This window comes from Nipponia nippon, unplaced genomic scaffold (assembly GCF_047370975.1).
Source record: "Nipponia nippon isolate SJK-2023a ecotype South Korea unplaced genomic scaffold, ASM4737097v1 scaffold_21, whole genome shotgun sequence".
Taxonomy (NCBI): Eukaryota; Metazoa; Chordata; class Aves; order Pelecaniformes; family Threskiornithidae; genus Nipponia; species Nipponia nippon.
This window is the reverse complement of record NW_028262338.1, coordinates 1148274-1162117: the sequence shown is the minus strand read 5'-3', so window position 1 is coordinate 1162117 and position 13844 is coordinate 1148274. Positions and strand designations below refer to the sequence as shown.

Sequence of the window (13844 nt, the reverse complement as noted above, 5' to 3'; positions counted from 1 at the left end):
CTAGCACTCTGTGGCAGCAGGCAATTTTAGATCTGTGAGAGAAAAGGGAAGGAGGCAATACCCTATACAGCATATGCTACAAAAATGAAGTGAATCTCAAACAACAGACGCATATACTGAACTTACCAAATGGACCCTGAAAGTCCCAGTATTTACCTAGAAACAAAATGCATTGTACAGATTAGAATTCATTAGAACCATGTCTGGTAGCTGTCTGTCAGTGAGCCCAAAAGGTAATATGCTTAATCTGTGTTTTCCAGTTTGAACCTCTGCTTAAGTATAGATTTGCTCAGAGCACCGTGCTGACCATTTATCAACATAGCCTCACCTCATTAGGAGTAATGGAGTCATTTTTAAGTATGATCAGGTTTTGTGCACTCTGCCCACTCTGTCCTGTCAGATGCCTCTCAGTCACCACTGCAGAGGGACCAGTAGTTCCTGTTGGGCCACAGGTATTGTAAAACATAAAAGTGTCACTTCCTGATCCTGCAGTTAGGCATGCCTTATAGCAGTAGGTCTTAGTGAGAGACCCATTGCCCCTCACTTCAATGAAATGGGGTTGTACTTTTAAACCGTGGGGCAACCTAGCATCGATGTTGTTGTTGGCCTGCTTGTACAATTCAGCAGGGCACCGTTCTCTGACCCCACAGAACCCTGCACAGCAGGAGTCCCCATACAGACTGTATCTGTAGCACTTGATAACAGTAAGCCCAATGATTGTGAAAAGGAAAACGAAGGAGATGGCGCACAAAGCAATAATGAGATAAAGAGTGATCTCTGAGTAATTGCTCGGACTTTTAAAGTGCCTTCTTGTATCAGGGATAATTTTGGAAACTCTGTCCACCACGGCAACAGTGATGGCTACTGATGAGGACATCGGTGGTTCTCCATTGTCTCTCACCTCCACCGTCAGGTTGAAAGTAGGTGGGCTGTCCTCCCCCAGTTTGCGAGTAGTCCTAATCTCCCCAGTATGGAGCTCTACCCTGAACAAACCTGGATCTGAGGTTTGCACCAGGCGGAAGAACAACCAGGCATTTTGTCCTGAGTCCCCATCAATGGCTATAATTTTGGTTACCAAATATCCAGCATATGCCGAGTGTGGGATCATCTCCAGGGCTGCTGAAGTGTTGGTTGAGGTAGGATACAGAATCTGTGGAGCATGGTCATTCTCGTCCTCCACATAGATGTGGACAGTGACAGTGCTGCTCAGTGGTGGGATCCCGGCATCCTGAGCCTGGACAACCACCTGGAACTCCCTTAGTGTCTCATAGTCAAAGGACCTGACAGCATACATGTTGCCACTATCAGATTTAATGGAGACATAGGAGGCGACAGGTTGCCCTTCAATCTCCCCATCTAGTAAAGAATAGGATATGTAGGCATTTTGGGCGACATCTGGGTCAGTGGCTTTGATAGTGCACAGCAAGACTCCGAGGGGCTTGTTCTCAGGGATGTAAACTGAGTACACAGGTTCCTCAAAGTGTGGAGGATTGTCATTGACGTCGGAGATCTCCACATAGATCACCTTCTGGGAGGAGAGAGAGGGGCTCCCAGAGTCAGTAGCTGTAACTGTGATGTTGTAGGCTGCTGCTTTCTCATGGTCCAGTTTGCCCTGGGTGATCAAGGTGTAGGAGTTCTTGAAGGAGTTGAGTGTGAAGGGGAGGCCAGGGGGAATACGCAGACTCACCTGCTTGTTCAGCCCTGAGTCCTGGTCAGTGACACTCATCAGGGCCACCACAGTTCCTGCCTTTGCATCCTCTGGCACTGGGCTGTACAGGGAGGTCAGGACTACCTCAGGAGCGTTATCATTGGCATCCACAATGTTGACGAGCACCTTGCAGTGCCCAGCCATAGAGACAGGGCCCTGATCGGTGGCTTGCACATAGATCTCATAGGAAGATGCTTCTTCGTAGTCCAAGGTACCATTAACCCGCACCTCCCCTGAGTGTGGGTCTACACTAAAGAGCTGCCTCACCTTCTGTGGGGTGTAGCTGCCAAAGGAATAGATCACATCCCCATTGGAGCCCTCATCGGGGTCTGAGGCATTGAGTTTGACCACTAGTGTGCCAGGTGGGGCGTTCTCCAGAAGGCTCACGGTGTAGGTGGAGCGGTCAAAGGCAGGTGGGTTGTCATTGGTATCCACAACTCGCACAGAGATCTGGGCTGTACCAGTCTTGGGGGGGTCCCCACCATCCACAGCAGTGAGCACCAGCTGCTGCAGGGCACTCTGCTCCCGGTCCAGTGGCTGCTGCAGCACCAGCTCCAGGAGCTTGCTGCCACTCTGAAAGCCTTTAAGGTCCAGGGCAAAGTGGTGGCTGGGGCTGAGCTGGTAGCTCTGCACAGAGTTGGTGCCCACATCAGGGTCCTGGGCACTCTCAATATGGAAGCGGGCCCCAGGCAAGGCAGACTCACTGATCTCCAGCCGGTAATCCTGGCGGGGGAAGCGCGGTGCGTTGTCGTTGATGTCCAGCACCTCCACCTCCACGTTGTGCACCTCGATGGGCTGCTCGATGACCAGCTCCAGGCTGAGGAAGCAGGTGGGGCTCAGCTCGCAGAGCGCCTCGCGGTCCATGCGCTCCCGCACCAGCAGCACCCCGCGGCCCAACTCCAGCTCAAGGTACTGCCGGCCGCTGTCCGAGGTAAGCCGCGCTCCCCTCGCCGCCAGTCGCCGGGGGTCCACGCCCAGGTCGCTCGCCACGCTGCCCACGAAGGCGCCGTGCGGCAGCTCCTCCCGCACGGAGTAGCGGAGCGGCCCGCCCGCCGCCCGCCCGGCGCACAGCCCCAGCAGCAGCAGGCCCAGCACCACCGCCCCGCCGCGGCTCCGCCGAGCAGCCGCCGCCATGGCCGGCGGGGGTGGGGAGCTGCCGGAGCCCGGAGCCGCCTCGTCCGGCCCTGGCCCGGCCTCACTCCCCGCCGCCGCCGCCCGGTCGCCTCATGCAAGCGGCGAGGAGCAGCCGCTGGCCACCTCCGGCCCCGCCGCCGCCCGGTCCATGCTCGCCGGCTGCCCGAGACGGCGGCTCCGAGGAGGAGTAGGAGGAGGAGGGAAGGAGGAAGGAGGAGGGACCGGTACTCGCCGGATCCGCTTTCTCCTGCTCCAGCTGCTGCGCGGGAGGAAGCGGGGGCGGACGCTAAGCCGCGGCTGGCTCCGGTTCAGCACCTGGGCAGGGAACAGCGGCACGGCCGCCGGCGGCAGCCGCCCCCGCGCCCCGCTGCCGGCAGGACCCCGCACCGCCGGCCCCGCCGCCCGTCCTCACCCACGTGTCGCGGCCCCTCGGTGAGCCGGGCCCCTCGCTCCCGGTGGCCGAGGGCTCTCGCCGCCGAGCCAGGAGGGGTGCGGCTCCCGCGCCGCCGCCTCCCTTCGTCTCCGCCCCGGCTTCGCTGCTGGAGCTTCGGGGACGCGGGGAGAAGTGGAGCGGGGGGAAGGGCCGCAAACCGCCTGCTCTTCTGGACCTGCTGCTGCAGTGCTAAAGTACATCCGCTTGGGAGGGTTAAATCAGCGCAGGGCTCCGAAAAAAAATGGGCCTCCAGCCAGGGCTGGTGCCGTCTGTGTGTTGCTGCAGTATGTTTGACGACCTCTTTCTTGGAGACCTGCCCCTCTGCTCCCTAGGAGATTCATCCTTGCTGCAGCACCGTCCCTCTGCCCAATCCCTGCGGGCCCCCCTGCCCCGCTTCCACCCTCCTCCCACTCAGCTCCCTCTCGCCCTTCCTGCAGCGGCCGTGCCCCGACAGCAGCTCGGCTGGCAGAATTGTGCAAGTCACACCCACGAGTTATGAGCATTTAAGGTGGGCTTCGGTTTCTCACCCAATGCAATAGACAGGCTCAAGGTGATCAAGTGCAGCTGGACAGAAGATGGAGAAATGCAACACAATCTGTTTTCCAGTTACAGTTCTTTCCTCCTCTACCCTTGTGATGGAGGACTGACAAAAAACAGGGCCATGAAACTGAACAAACTCAGCAGAGCGGTGAGGGTGCTGCAGCTGCAATGAGTTTTACCCCAATGCCACAAATCCCAGCAAAGACAATAAACTTAAGCGTTCATTCATACAACACCTAGAGTCACTGACATATTTCATGAGACAAACCACAGGACACAGTCCTCCAGGGGTGCAACTATGTTGTACCTACTACCCAGTGCAGAAACTACTTCACTGTTAGTATTTCTCTCCCTGTTGTTTCTTTCCTTGCTTACCCCACAAAGCCTTTTGGAATGTCCAATGTATCCTCTCTGGATTGGGCTGGTCTATCAAGGGGAGAGGGTGACGCCAACATTCAGCTAAAACCTCTCTCATTGCCCTTTGTGGGCCTGGGCACCCCTCACCATGTGAGATGACTTTTGAAAGCACAACCTTACACTGTAAATCCCAAAAAAGTTTTTACTGTGATGTACCTGATGCACAAACCCCAGAGAACAATCGCCCTAATTCTGACTCAGCACTGCTAAGAACAATTACCAGTCTATCAGCTTTTATCAGTGGCGACCATTATCAGAAGAGACAACATTAAGAGCAGGATTACCCCATTTATCTTTTGGCTGATGGGTTCATTTACTTCTTAGCCCATTTTTGTGGCCCAAATAATTACCCTCGTATTTATTCTAATGTGCCCAGTATCCCACTGTCTGAAAATACTGCTGTGGAACCACCTAACCCTCCTTATCTTTCTAAGTAGGATAAATGTAGGTCTGTGCAGACCAAGAAGGGCAGATGGAGATGCCAAGTGCCTAGAACATGTGGAAATGTGCCCATTTCATCCAGTTGTCTAAACAGGAGCCAAACACTTGAAAAAATTAGCTTCAAATTTTTGGCTAGCTATCCACCTTCAAGATCACAATATTCACAAATTCAGAACAAAATGCCCTGACAGCCTCACAAAAACAAAACAAAACAAAAAAACCCCACCCCCCTATTAAAAGTTATTAAAAAAGCTATAGCAGCACTAATATGCATGAATTATGCAGCCGTGTGTCAAAACAACTTGCAGTCATCATATAAAACAGAAGCCTGAAGGGACACACCCTCAGTTTTCCAAACAATCAAATAGTGGTTTCATCCAGACAGTCCGCAGATCACCTCTGCCCCACACCTCCCATATGTACAGCCACAAAGTCCTCTAGCAAACATACAGCACACCAGTAAAAGGCCCAAAGCCACAGCAACATTGGCAACCTCTAAGGCCCTACCTTAAGGAACATGTTGGTAGAGACGCTCCTGGAAACGGACAATGCCCATGCTAAGAGGTAGTCGGAAAACAAAACTCATCTCTGTAGGCAATGCCTTTCTAGCCACAAGTTGATTTTACTTACAGCATGTGAATGAAGCATGCCAAGCACACATCCAGGGGTTAATACCAGTGAGGAATCTTTCACACTGTTCCTAGACCCCAGTGAGTTACTTTTGATAGACATACAGGCTCTGCAATAGCGCATTCCAGCTGGGTCCCCCAGCAAGAAAGGGCTGACGAATGCTCAAATCCTGGCCCACCTTACTATTTACATGCTACCTAGGTTCATCTTTCCTCATACCCTGTCTCTCTGTGGACAGCTAAGACTGCACACATCCAAAGTTTTGCAAAACATGACAGATGTAAAACTGAACAGAGATAATACACATGCATAACTGAGCCATTCTAGAACATATTCTATAATATTTTCATTTGCATCAAACATGTTTCTAAACCTCAGGTTCTTAGAAAATTTTTCTCCTAATTTTAGAATCGTAAGTCCTAGGATTGTCTGGCTTATTGATTTATTGTAAGTCTTAACAGCACCAATAATGTAGGTGCTCTGATTTTCATTTTACAAATTAATATTGTAGCTTGGCTTATATACAGTAGCACTGTACAAATGTAACAGTCTTTCTCAAAATGTTAGCTTTATACAATTTATGCTGACTACACAGTTTATAAGTGATATACTGAAACTTGTTCTGTTCTGATTAGATGTTCCCTGAGTCCCTTTAAATCTATATAAAATTCATCAATGGCCACAATAATTTTAGTTATTTCCATCAGCTTCAGTGGTAATGCTAAGTCAGTCCTGCAGGCCTTGATTTTTAATTCAGGAAAAACTTGCATTGAGAAAACACTTCAGGATCCGGTCTGTAGTAATATTGATTTTTCTAGTGCAAGGCAAAAATTGAAACACAGAAAAACATAATTTCAGTTTCAATTGAATTGAGGCTTACAGGATTTCTAGTTTTCTTTTTCCTAGAGTTTTGTTTTCCAGTAATTTCTTGAAATTTCATCTAAGCATCAAATTTTGAAACACCTTCAAAGCTTACTAAATAAAAACGTACCCAGTGGGTTCAGATCAATCCACATGAGCAAAGTATCAGAATCCATCCCTGCAGCAAAAACAGCTGATAAAACATACCAGGCCCAAATATCCATTTGCCAATAAATCTGGTAACCCCTGAAGTGACTGGATACTGCCTGTATGCAATATCTATATACACAGGCCTATTGGGCTTTGCTGACACACAAAAATTGCACCACTTTAATTAGCTTGGTTAAATTAAATGGTACGAGTCCTTTAATGTGAGTACAAACATACGGGTGTAGCAAAGAATACACTGATTTTACAAAGTCCTGCAGAAGAAAATTAAGTATATATCAGGATAGTAATACATTGACATATATCTATGCTAGAGGTTGTACTAATATAACTATTTTAGTATGAAAAGTCCTCACATTCCTATGCAAGCCTCCCATGAAACAGTTCTACATATAGATATGCCTGAATTAGTAGCAGTGTAATGCAGTGCCACAGAAATATTTCTGTGCAGATATTTCTCTTGGGAGTGATACAATTATATACAGATATAGTTCTGTAGGTATTCAGGGCCTTGAAAGTTCATCCATTTCAAATCACACCTGTACAAGAAATGTACATAACATTGTAACTAAAATCACCTAAATTTGCTTGAGCAGCAATAAATCTCTGTTCAATTTCTTTCATTGCAGAACACCATGCAGAGTCCTTCCTCTGGCTATTTCTGAGTCTCACACAGAAAAAGGAGAGGAAAAGATATGTTAGAAAACAGGAAGATGTGAAAGTACAACATGTTAACTGAAGAACTCCAAGGTATTTCAACATCTGAAAAGACATTCTGCTTTTTTGTAAATAATTTCACCTTCAGTAAATCACATCCCTGAAACATGGTATCTAATGACTCAATATAATGATGTAACTCCTTTCTGAACTGGTGGGAAGAAGTCACCAGCTCCAAGGATCAGGCTCTAGATTTTTGCATGTAGTATTGTCAGCATGTAGGTTTTTAGCAACAATGAGATTACTTGCATACCATATAAATGCACACACAGTTTCTGCCTACTGACAAAACAGTGTGCAAAAAAATATGGAGACAAGTCTAGAGAATCCATATAGTTTAGCCATTAACAGGCAGGTAAGCTGTGTCATTCTCTAGAAAAAACTAGATTTTCTCTATGTGCCTGCTTGCATGTGGTGTCTACAGTTTGTCTGCCTTACTTAGAATTAAATCAAGTCCAGAGGAAAGGAACATCCATCAGTCACAGGCCAGATTACATCAACCACAATGGAAAACAATACCCGTAAACTGTAAGGGAATGAGTCAAATTTGTGGAGTTTCCTATATACAGTTTTTTTCCCCGTGAGATGGTGGACTGTAACACCATCTTATAGCCCACGGGTACTCATGAGATCTATGGGAAAAACATCTTGATAATTTCAGGGGACGCTCACACTACTTCAGTCCAACCCCATCTTTCATTTCACTCTCTTGGGATCCCTGCATTCTGCACCCTATTTACTTCAGTCATGCCCCCTCACTCTCCACTCTTCTCTGAAGAAGAATATGTACAGGATTGTTTCTGGTGACTTCCCATGTCTCAAGTACTATCTGATCAGGAAGATACTACCTAGAGATGATAAGGCAATGTAAAGGCAGGAGTGAAAGGGATTCATACCCTACAGTGGCTCCCTGCCTAACAAGCCTCCATCAGTCTCAATTTAGCAATCTGAGCTCAGAGATCCCAAAATATGAGAGAGTAGGTTCTGCAGTCAGAACAGAGCCACTGAACAACCCCTTAAACAGAGCCCTGCAGTTGAACCAGATCTCTTTCAGTATATGGTCTGCATTCTCTGTATGGAATTTTCTGTGGACATGGGATTCTCCCTCTTCCTAAAAATACTGCAAAATGCCTCCCTGAGGTAACATAAACTTCTTATTGCTATGCTCAACTTCTTTGCTCCTATGTTCAAGTCATCTTGCACACTTGAATTACTTGTTGACAAGTCATCTTTTGACATGCAATTTGCCTCTCCTTCATTTGAAATAAATAGGTATGGTGCCAAATTGCTCAGTTGGATTGGCTCTGTTCTTTCATATCTTTCCCTAAATCCATTTTTCACATTGGTATGAACCTAACTGGTGAGAATTTTATTTTGTATCACAAACATCTGAAGCCAGCCTATTTAAAACATTGCTGTTATGGGAACCAGGGCTGCTAAAAAGCCAGAAAAAATCCTGTTTGTATTTAGGTCACATTTTTTTTTGCAGTAGTGTATTTGCTGTTATTCTAGAAAACAGCATGTAGCAAAAAAAGGGGTGGTGGGTCGGGGTATGGAGAGGGATCTGTGTTGTAAACCTGAACTCAGACAAACCACATATAACAAAGATACATAGGAAATACCTTTCTTTGCTTCTCCTGGTCGCCAGTCTGCATTCAATTATTTCTCACTTCTAGTCTAAAATTTAAGGATGGATATCTCTCTGACTCATTCTGTTTGTCTTTTGCTATATTTTTCTGATGACTTCAAAATCCTTTCAGTAATTTATTGACCATAATGTCACATACTGTGCCATTCTAAATGAAAGGACATTAACAACTTGGACATTGACAGAATGATTTTCACCTTTCTAAAGTCACCACAAAGCCTGTAAGTGCTACTTCTACTGCCAAATGTTTTCTTGAAGGTTTTGGTTGGTGTGTTTTCCTTTATCAGCATTGTCTCTGCAGAGCCACAGTCTGTCACTCTTCTATGCAGGCTGTAATTCTTCAGCTCAAGCCATCACCACTAAATTTCAGCTCAGTGAACTGGTTGTGGGACGAACTCTAGTCAAAAAATCTCTTCCAGATGATTACAACTTCATTTTTTTCCCTGGCTCTGGCTACTGCCTCATCCCATGCTTCTCTTCACATGTATTGCATGCCCTTTTTTAGAGTTCGAGAACTGGGACAAAGTTACAAGGTAGCTGTGCCCCTCTTGAAACTGTATATGAATGTGTCAGAGCAGTTGCCCAGAAACTGAAGACTCAGTTTCATTTTCTGCTTTAAGGAGTTCAAACTTCTTTCCTTCTCTCCCTAGGAAGTGCCTTCATCATAAGCCACAGGATGTCCTCTACCTCCTTATTGAAACAAGGCAAAAACTTATGCCATTCTAGGTCAGAGAGAACAGCCATACAAGAAGTATCATCCTGTATCCTAATACCTGAGGTACTCACTTGGAAAGGAGGAGATGATGGTAGAAACCTGTTTTTCCTCCAAGAAGTTTTAACTTTATACTAAGCCACCTTGGGATATAATTCACAGTAGAACTAGTTCTAATGTTTTACAGCTTTTGTGTTACTTCTTACACACACACATCTGTGTTTGTTAGTGATGATAAACTAGTTTCATAGCATGAGTCTTTCCATTTCATGCCTATAGTACCAGATCCTGATGACACGGTGTCATAGACAATGCATAACCAGTATTGTTACATCTGCGATAGCACCTTTTATTCTTTGCTATGTTTTTAATCTTTTTGTTAATACATAAACATTGAGGTCTACGGTTTTAGTTTAATTTTACTTATGTCACCTTTTCCCTATCCTATCCACAAAATTTAATTACTAGTCAGATAGTCCTTGAGCTATCTTTTGGGGAGCCCCATTCATACTTGTACATGAAACATTTCATACATACTATTCTCATGTTTAGGCATATTTGTATTTTGTTAACTTTACACCTCTTATGAGAAGATCTCAAATCCGAAGGGTCTATTTTCCATCTTTTTCTCTTGAAAGCTAGTTCCGCTGGAAGATTTTCTACCTTCTCCAACATCATGCATGTATCTGCCAGTAAGGCATATTTCCAATGAACAGACACGTTCTGGCACAAAGTGACTTGAAACATTGCTTTATTCTATTAAACAAGATTTTCTACTAGACTTGGATGGTCCCATCAGTCCAAGTCTCTGCTGATGACTCCTGAGGTCTCCTAACTGGACATCCAAGTTGGACTGACAGCTCTAAATCTGCCAGTGTTGTCTTCTTGTTCACAGTCTGGCTTTTAAACCCATCCTTTTCTTCTTTTCTTGTCCATCTGTTCTCCCTCTTAAATATTTGTTCCATGTGTTTTTTTTTTCCTTTTCCTATTACTAGCCACAGCTTAACTTCAACTTTCCAACTTTTATTTATACTACCCTACCCTTTTTTTAAATTCTGGTTTCTATTCATTTCTCCATCTTGTCGCTTTCCATTGAATATTCTCCTCTTTTCTTTCCATCTTCTACCTCTAGTTCATTAATTTATTTTCTACTCCTCCTATTTTCCTCCTATCTCTTTCCTTTTCATGGGTCATCCACTCACTTCCTCTCTTTATGTTCATTTCCCATATTTATTTTCCCTCAGTGTCCTAGGGCTTTTGTGTTTGTCCTTCTGGATACACAAGAAATTTACTGTGTTCCAAAATGATGCTGATAAGGGATGCTGATGTCTCCTTTTCCCTTCATTTTTGTCTACACAACTCAGCTAAAGTAGGAAGCTAAGCACCAGACAGTGGCATGGAACCAATGCAAACAGAGATCTTGGTATAAAAATAGATAGCGAAAATCAAAAGCACAGGCAAGGAGTAATATGAGGAACAGTCACCTTCTTCACTGCTGAGAAAGACTGACAGCATTTTATTTAGAGCCTATCAGTGCCCCTCTTTAGTAGGCAAAAGAGGCCAGGTTTGCTTTATAAAAGACTATACAAGTACTCAAGTACTGTGTATGCACGCTCTTGAAAACACATACTGAGTTAACTTTATCTCTGCTTCCTCTTTACTCCTAAGCATCTCCTAGAAGTTAACCACCTAAATCTGAAACTGCCTAGTTTGGATCTGAAAAGGAGCTGGCAATCACGTAGGTTTGTTATCACACTGGTTTAATGATGACCTAAGTTTGCCTTTGAGCATGTTAGAAGTATTGACTGTCAATGCCCTAACTATAACCTGTACATCTTGTGCTAGATCAGATTTTGCTTTTTGGAAGGTCAGTGCTTTCTCCTCCTTCATTTGCACTTTTCTTTCTTGCTTTTCTGCTCACCTAATGACTTTTCCAGGTTTGTTGCATTTTCTAATAGCATCTCCATGAATTCTCTTAATCCGTGAAAATACATCAAGTTAGAAAATGATAAATTCAAGACATAAAAGCATATCTTAAGCTTTAATTTCAATGCTTAATTTATTGAGCCCTGTATCTGGGCAATCATATTCAATTCAGAGCCACAAAATGGCACAAAAAGACATTGTGAAGATCTCCTTTCCTCAGCAGAGTTGCCCTGCTAAGGTACTAACAGGATTACTACTTGTACTGAATGGTTAACTCATGCTTTTTTTATTTGAAGATTCTTTCACTGCAACTTTCTTTTACAAGCCTGCCTTATCCATCCTTAACACATCTTCAAGTTACCTAAAATGTTGCAGACATTCCACTGACTAAATATAAGTTTTAAAAGAAAAACCAGACTCACCTGTCTCACACCTACTGCCACTCTGCTTCCTGGTATTTTAAAAAAATATACACCACCAGCTGAAGCATGCATTAACCTATCGCACTAGGCTGCTAATACCAAGGGCATTTTCTCAGCAAAGCACACCTATGTGCAGCTTCAGTCCCATGTGACATCTTAAATGTGACTTAAGTGTTTTGTGTTTATTCCCTATACAGGAATGCATTCCAATATACATTCAACATACTGCCTGCAGCCACTCCAGACAGCCCAAGACACAAGTCTAAGGTGCACAATGTGAAGATAGATGGATCATCCAATGGTTACAACTAAGCAGTCTTCAGGTTGCTCTTTCTTCCTCCCTGGCACATCTCCACTCCAAAGCTATATGGGAGGTCAGCACTGAACTACAACTGTCTGTTCCAAACCACCATGATATTTTTACGCAGCAGCAAGCTACAACTTGCTCCTGAAGCTAAATATGTAAAGCAGCACAGAAATGATGGACAGGTTTTCTCAATATAAAATCAGACCCAAAATGCTACTGTACTGAGCTGTACAGGGGTGCCCTAAATTTCAGCAATTTCTCAAATTAATAGAACAAATTATACTTAATCAGAGTTAAAAGTGTAGAGATTACTTTTCTTTTCAAGGTTATATTTTAGGACTAACTGCTTAATTGCTGTTTTCTTGATGTTGGAAAAAGTCAATGTCAAATTTGCCAGGAAATCAAATCATTAGAGCTATGCTTTTTAAAACATACAAGTGAGGCAAATCATCACCTCTACCTCTGGCTGTTGCACTTCAACACAAATCCCAGGCTTTCTGCAGCCAGAGGCTCAGCCACCACTATGGTACTGTCTCCAAGCCACAGTAGGCAGAACTGTCTAGATATCAAGGAAGTTCCTTGCTGCACAATGGACAAGCAACCAAAGGAACAATGAAGGTCTTGCTCTGGGCTTCCAGAGTTCACCACAACAAACACAGGTTGGGTACAGGTTGTATTCAGCATATTCAGCCATGACAGAAGAGCCAGATGTGGTGTGGAGTGAACCTCTGCATGTCTGGTTCCAGCCTTTCACAGTGCTCTCAGGATTAGTCATTGTTTAGACTTGCAATTCTTTATATGGCGGGAAGGAAGAAACTTCACCACCCCAAGAACAAATGATTGAGGAAAATCTCCACCACAGAATCTACCCAGCTTTTAGCACAAATGGGAAAGACTTTGCTCAGCAACATGGCTAAATACCTAACAACCCTCTACTCTTACAACCCTTGCGGTTGTGCTTTCAGCTGCAGGTCTTTGCCTACAGTTCTGACACACATACCATGATCTCAAGTAGACAGACAGAAAATGAAAACCCTTCAACTATTTTAAAGAGCAGCTGAGAGCCATAAAAGAGGCAGGAGTGGATTAGAGCACAAGCCCCATAAAACACACTGAGTCTGTGAGGATGTTTTATGAGACCAGTATGCTGCTCCACAGCTTTCTGTATCACATGTGTCTGCACAGGAATGGCTGAGCAGGGAAAGTAGGGCAGGAAAATATTTTATTTTGTCTGCTAATTCTCAGCAGGCATTTCTGAGCTTAGAAAATTTTTACCTCATATCCTATTTTAAAAAAGTCCATCTGCCCAAACTGTGCTATGCTTGTACTATTTTTAACCTATAACCACATATATGATGGGCAAAATGTTAATACTGCAGATTGTGCTGGTATTATCTGACCTCAGGACAAGTCCCATTGATTTTCTTACTCAGCAGATCCAGGAACAGCATTTGACCCTGACTTACAGTCTCTGGCAGTGATTTTGTTTTATATTTGTGTTTCTCTTCAGGTTCCTGGCACACAGTGGGATCCCATGCCCTCCTTGCCCCACAACTCTCTCCTAAATAGACATGCAAATGTTTGTTCTTTTTTCTCTCTTGACTTGTAATCTATGTTTCAGCCATTTTATGCCCTTTACTATACTTCTAAAATCTCAGTTGTATTTTCCCTTTAATAAGGTTATCAGAACAGCACAGAGAATTGAATTCTAACTGTGCACTTACAAGTAGTACATGATAACATACCAAAAGATTGTCTGCCAATAATTCTATGCAAAAAA

The 13844-nt window shown here is 44.6% G+C and overlaps 1 protein-coding gene and 1 pseudogene across 3 annotated transcripts in view; both read right to left on the bottom strand.

Moving 5' to 3' along the window:
• The window catches only part of LOC104011917 (protocadherin alpha-C2), a 101169-nt gene that overhangs the window by 46535 nt on the left and 40790 nt on the right, over window positions 1-13844 (bottom strand). For 2 of the 3 annotated variants that reach the window (XM_087760118.1, XM_087760120.1), the window contains exon 1: window positions 329-2861. The exons of the other annotated variant lie outside the window; for it this stretch is intronic. In XM_087760118.1, coding sequence (XP_087616244.1) covers window positions 329-2842 — 2514 coding nt within the window. In that variant the 5' untranslated portion in view covers window positions 2843-2861. Of the gene's footprint in view, window positions 1-328; window positions 2862-13844 lie in introns of those variants that run through there. 3 annotated transcript variants of the gene reach the window in all.
• Window positions 2904-13844, bottom strand: part of LOC104011925 (protocadherin alpha-C1 pseudogene) — a 34395-nt pseudogene continuing 23454 nt past the window's right edge.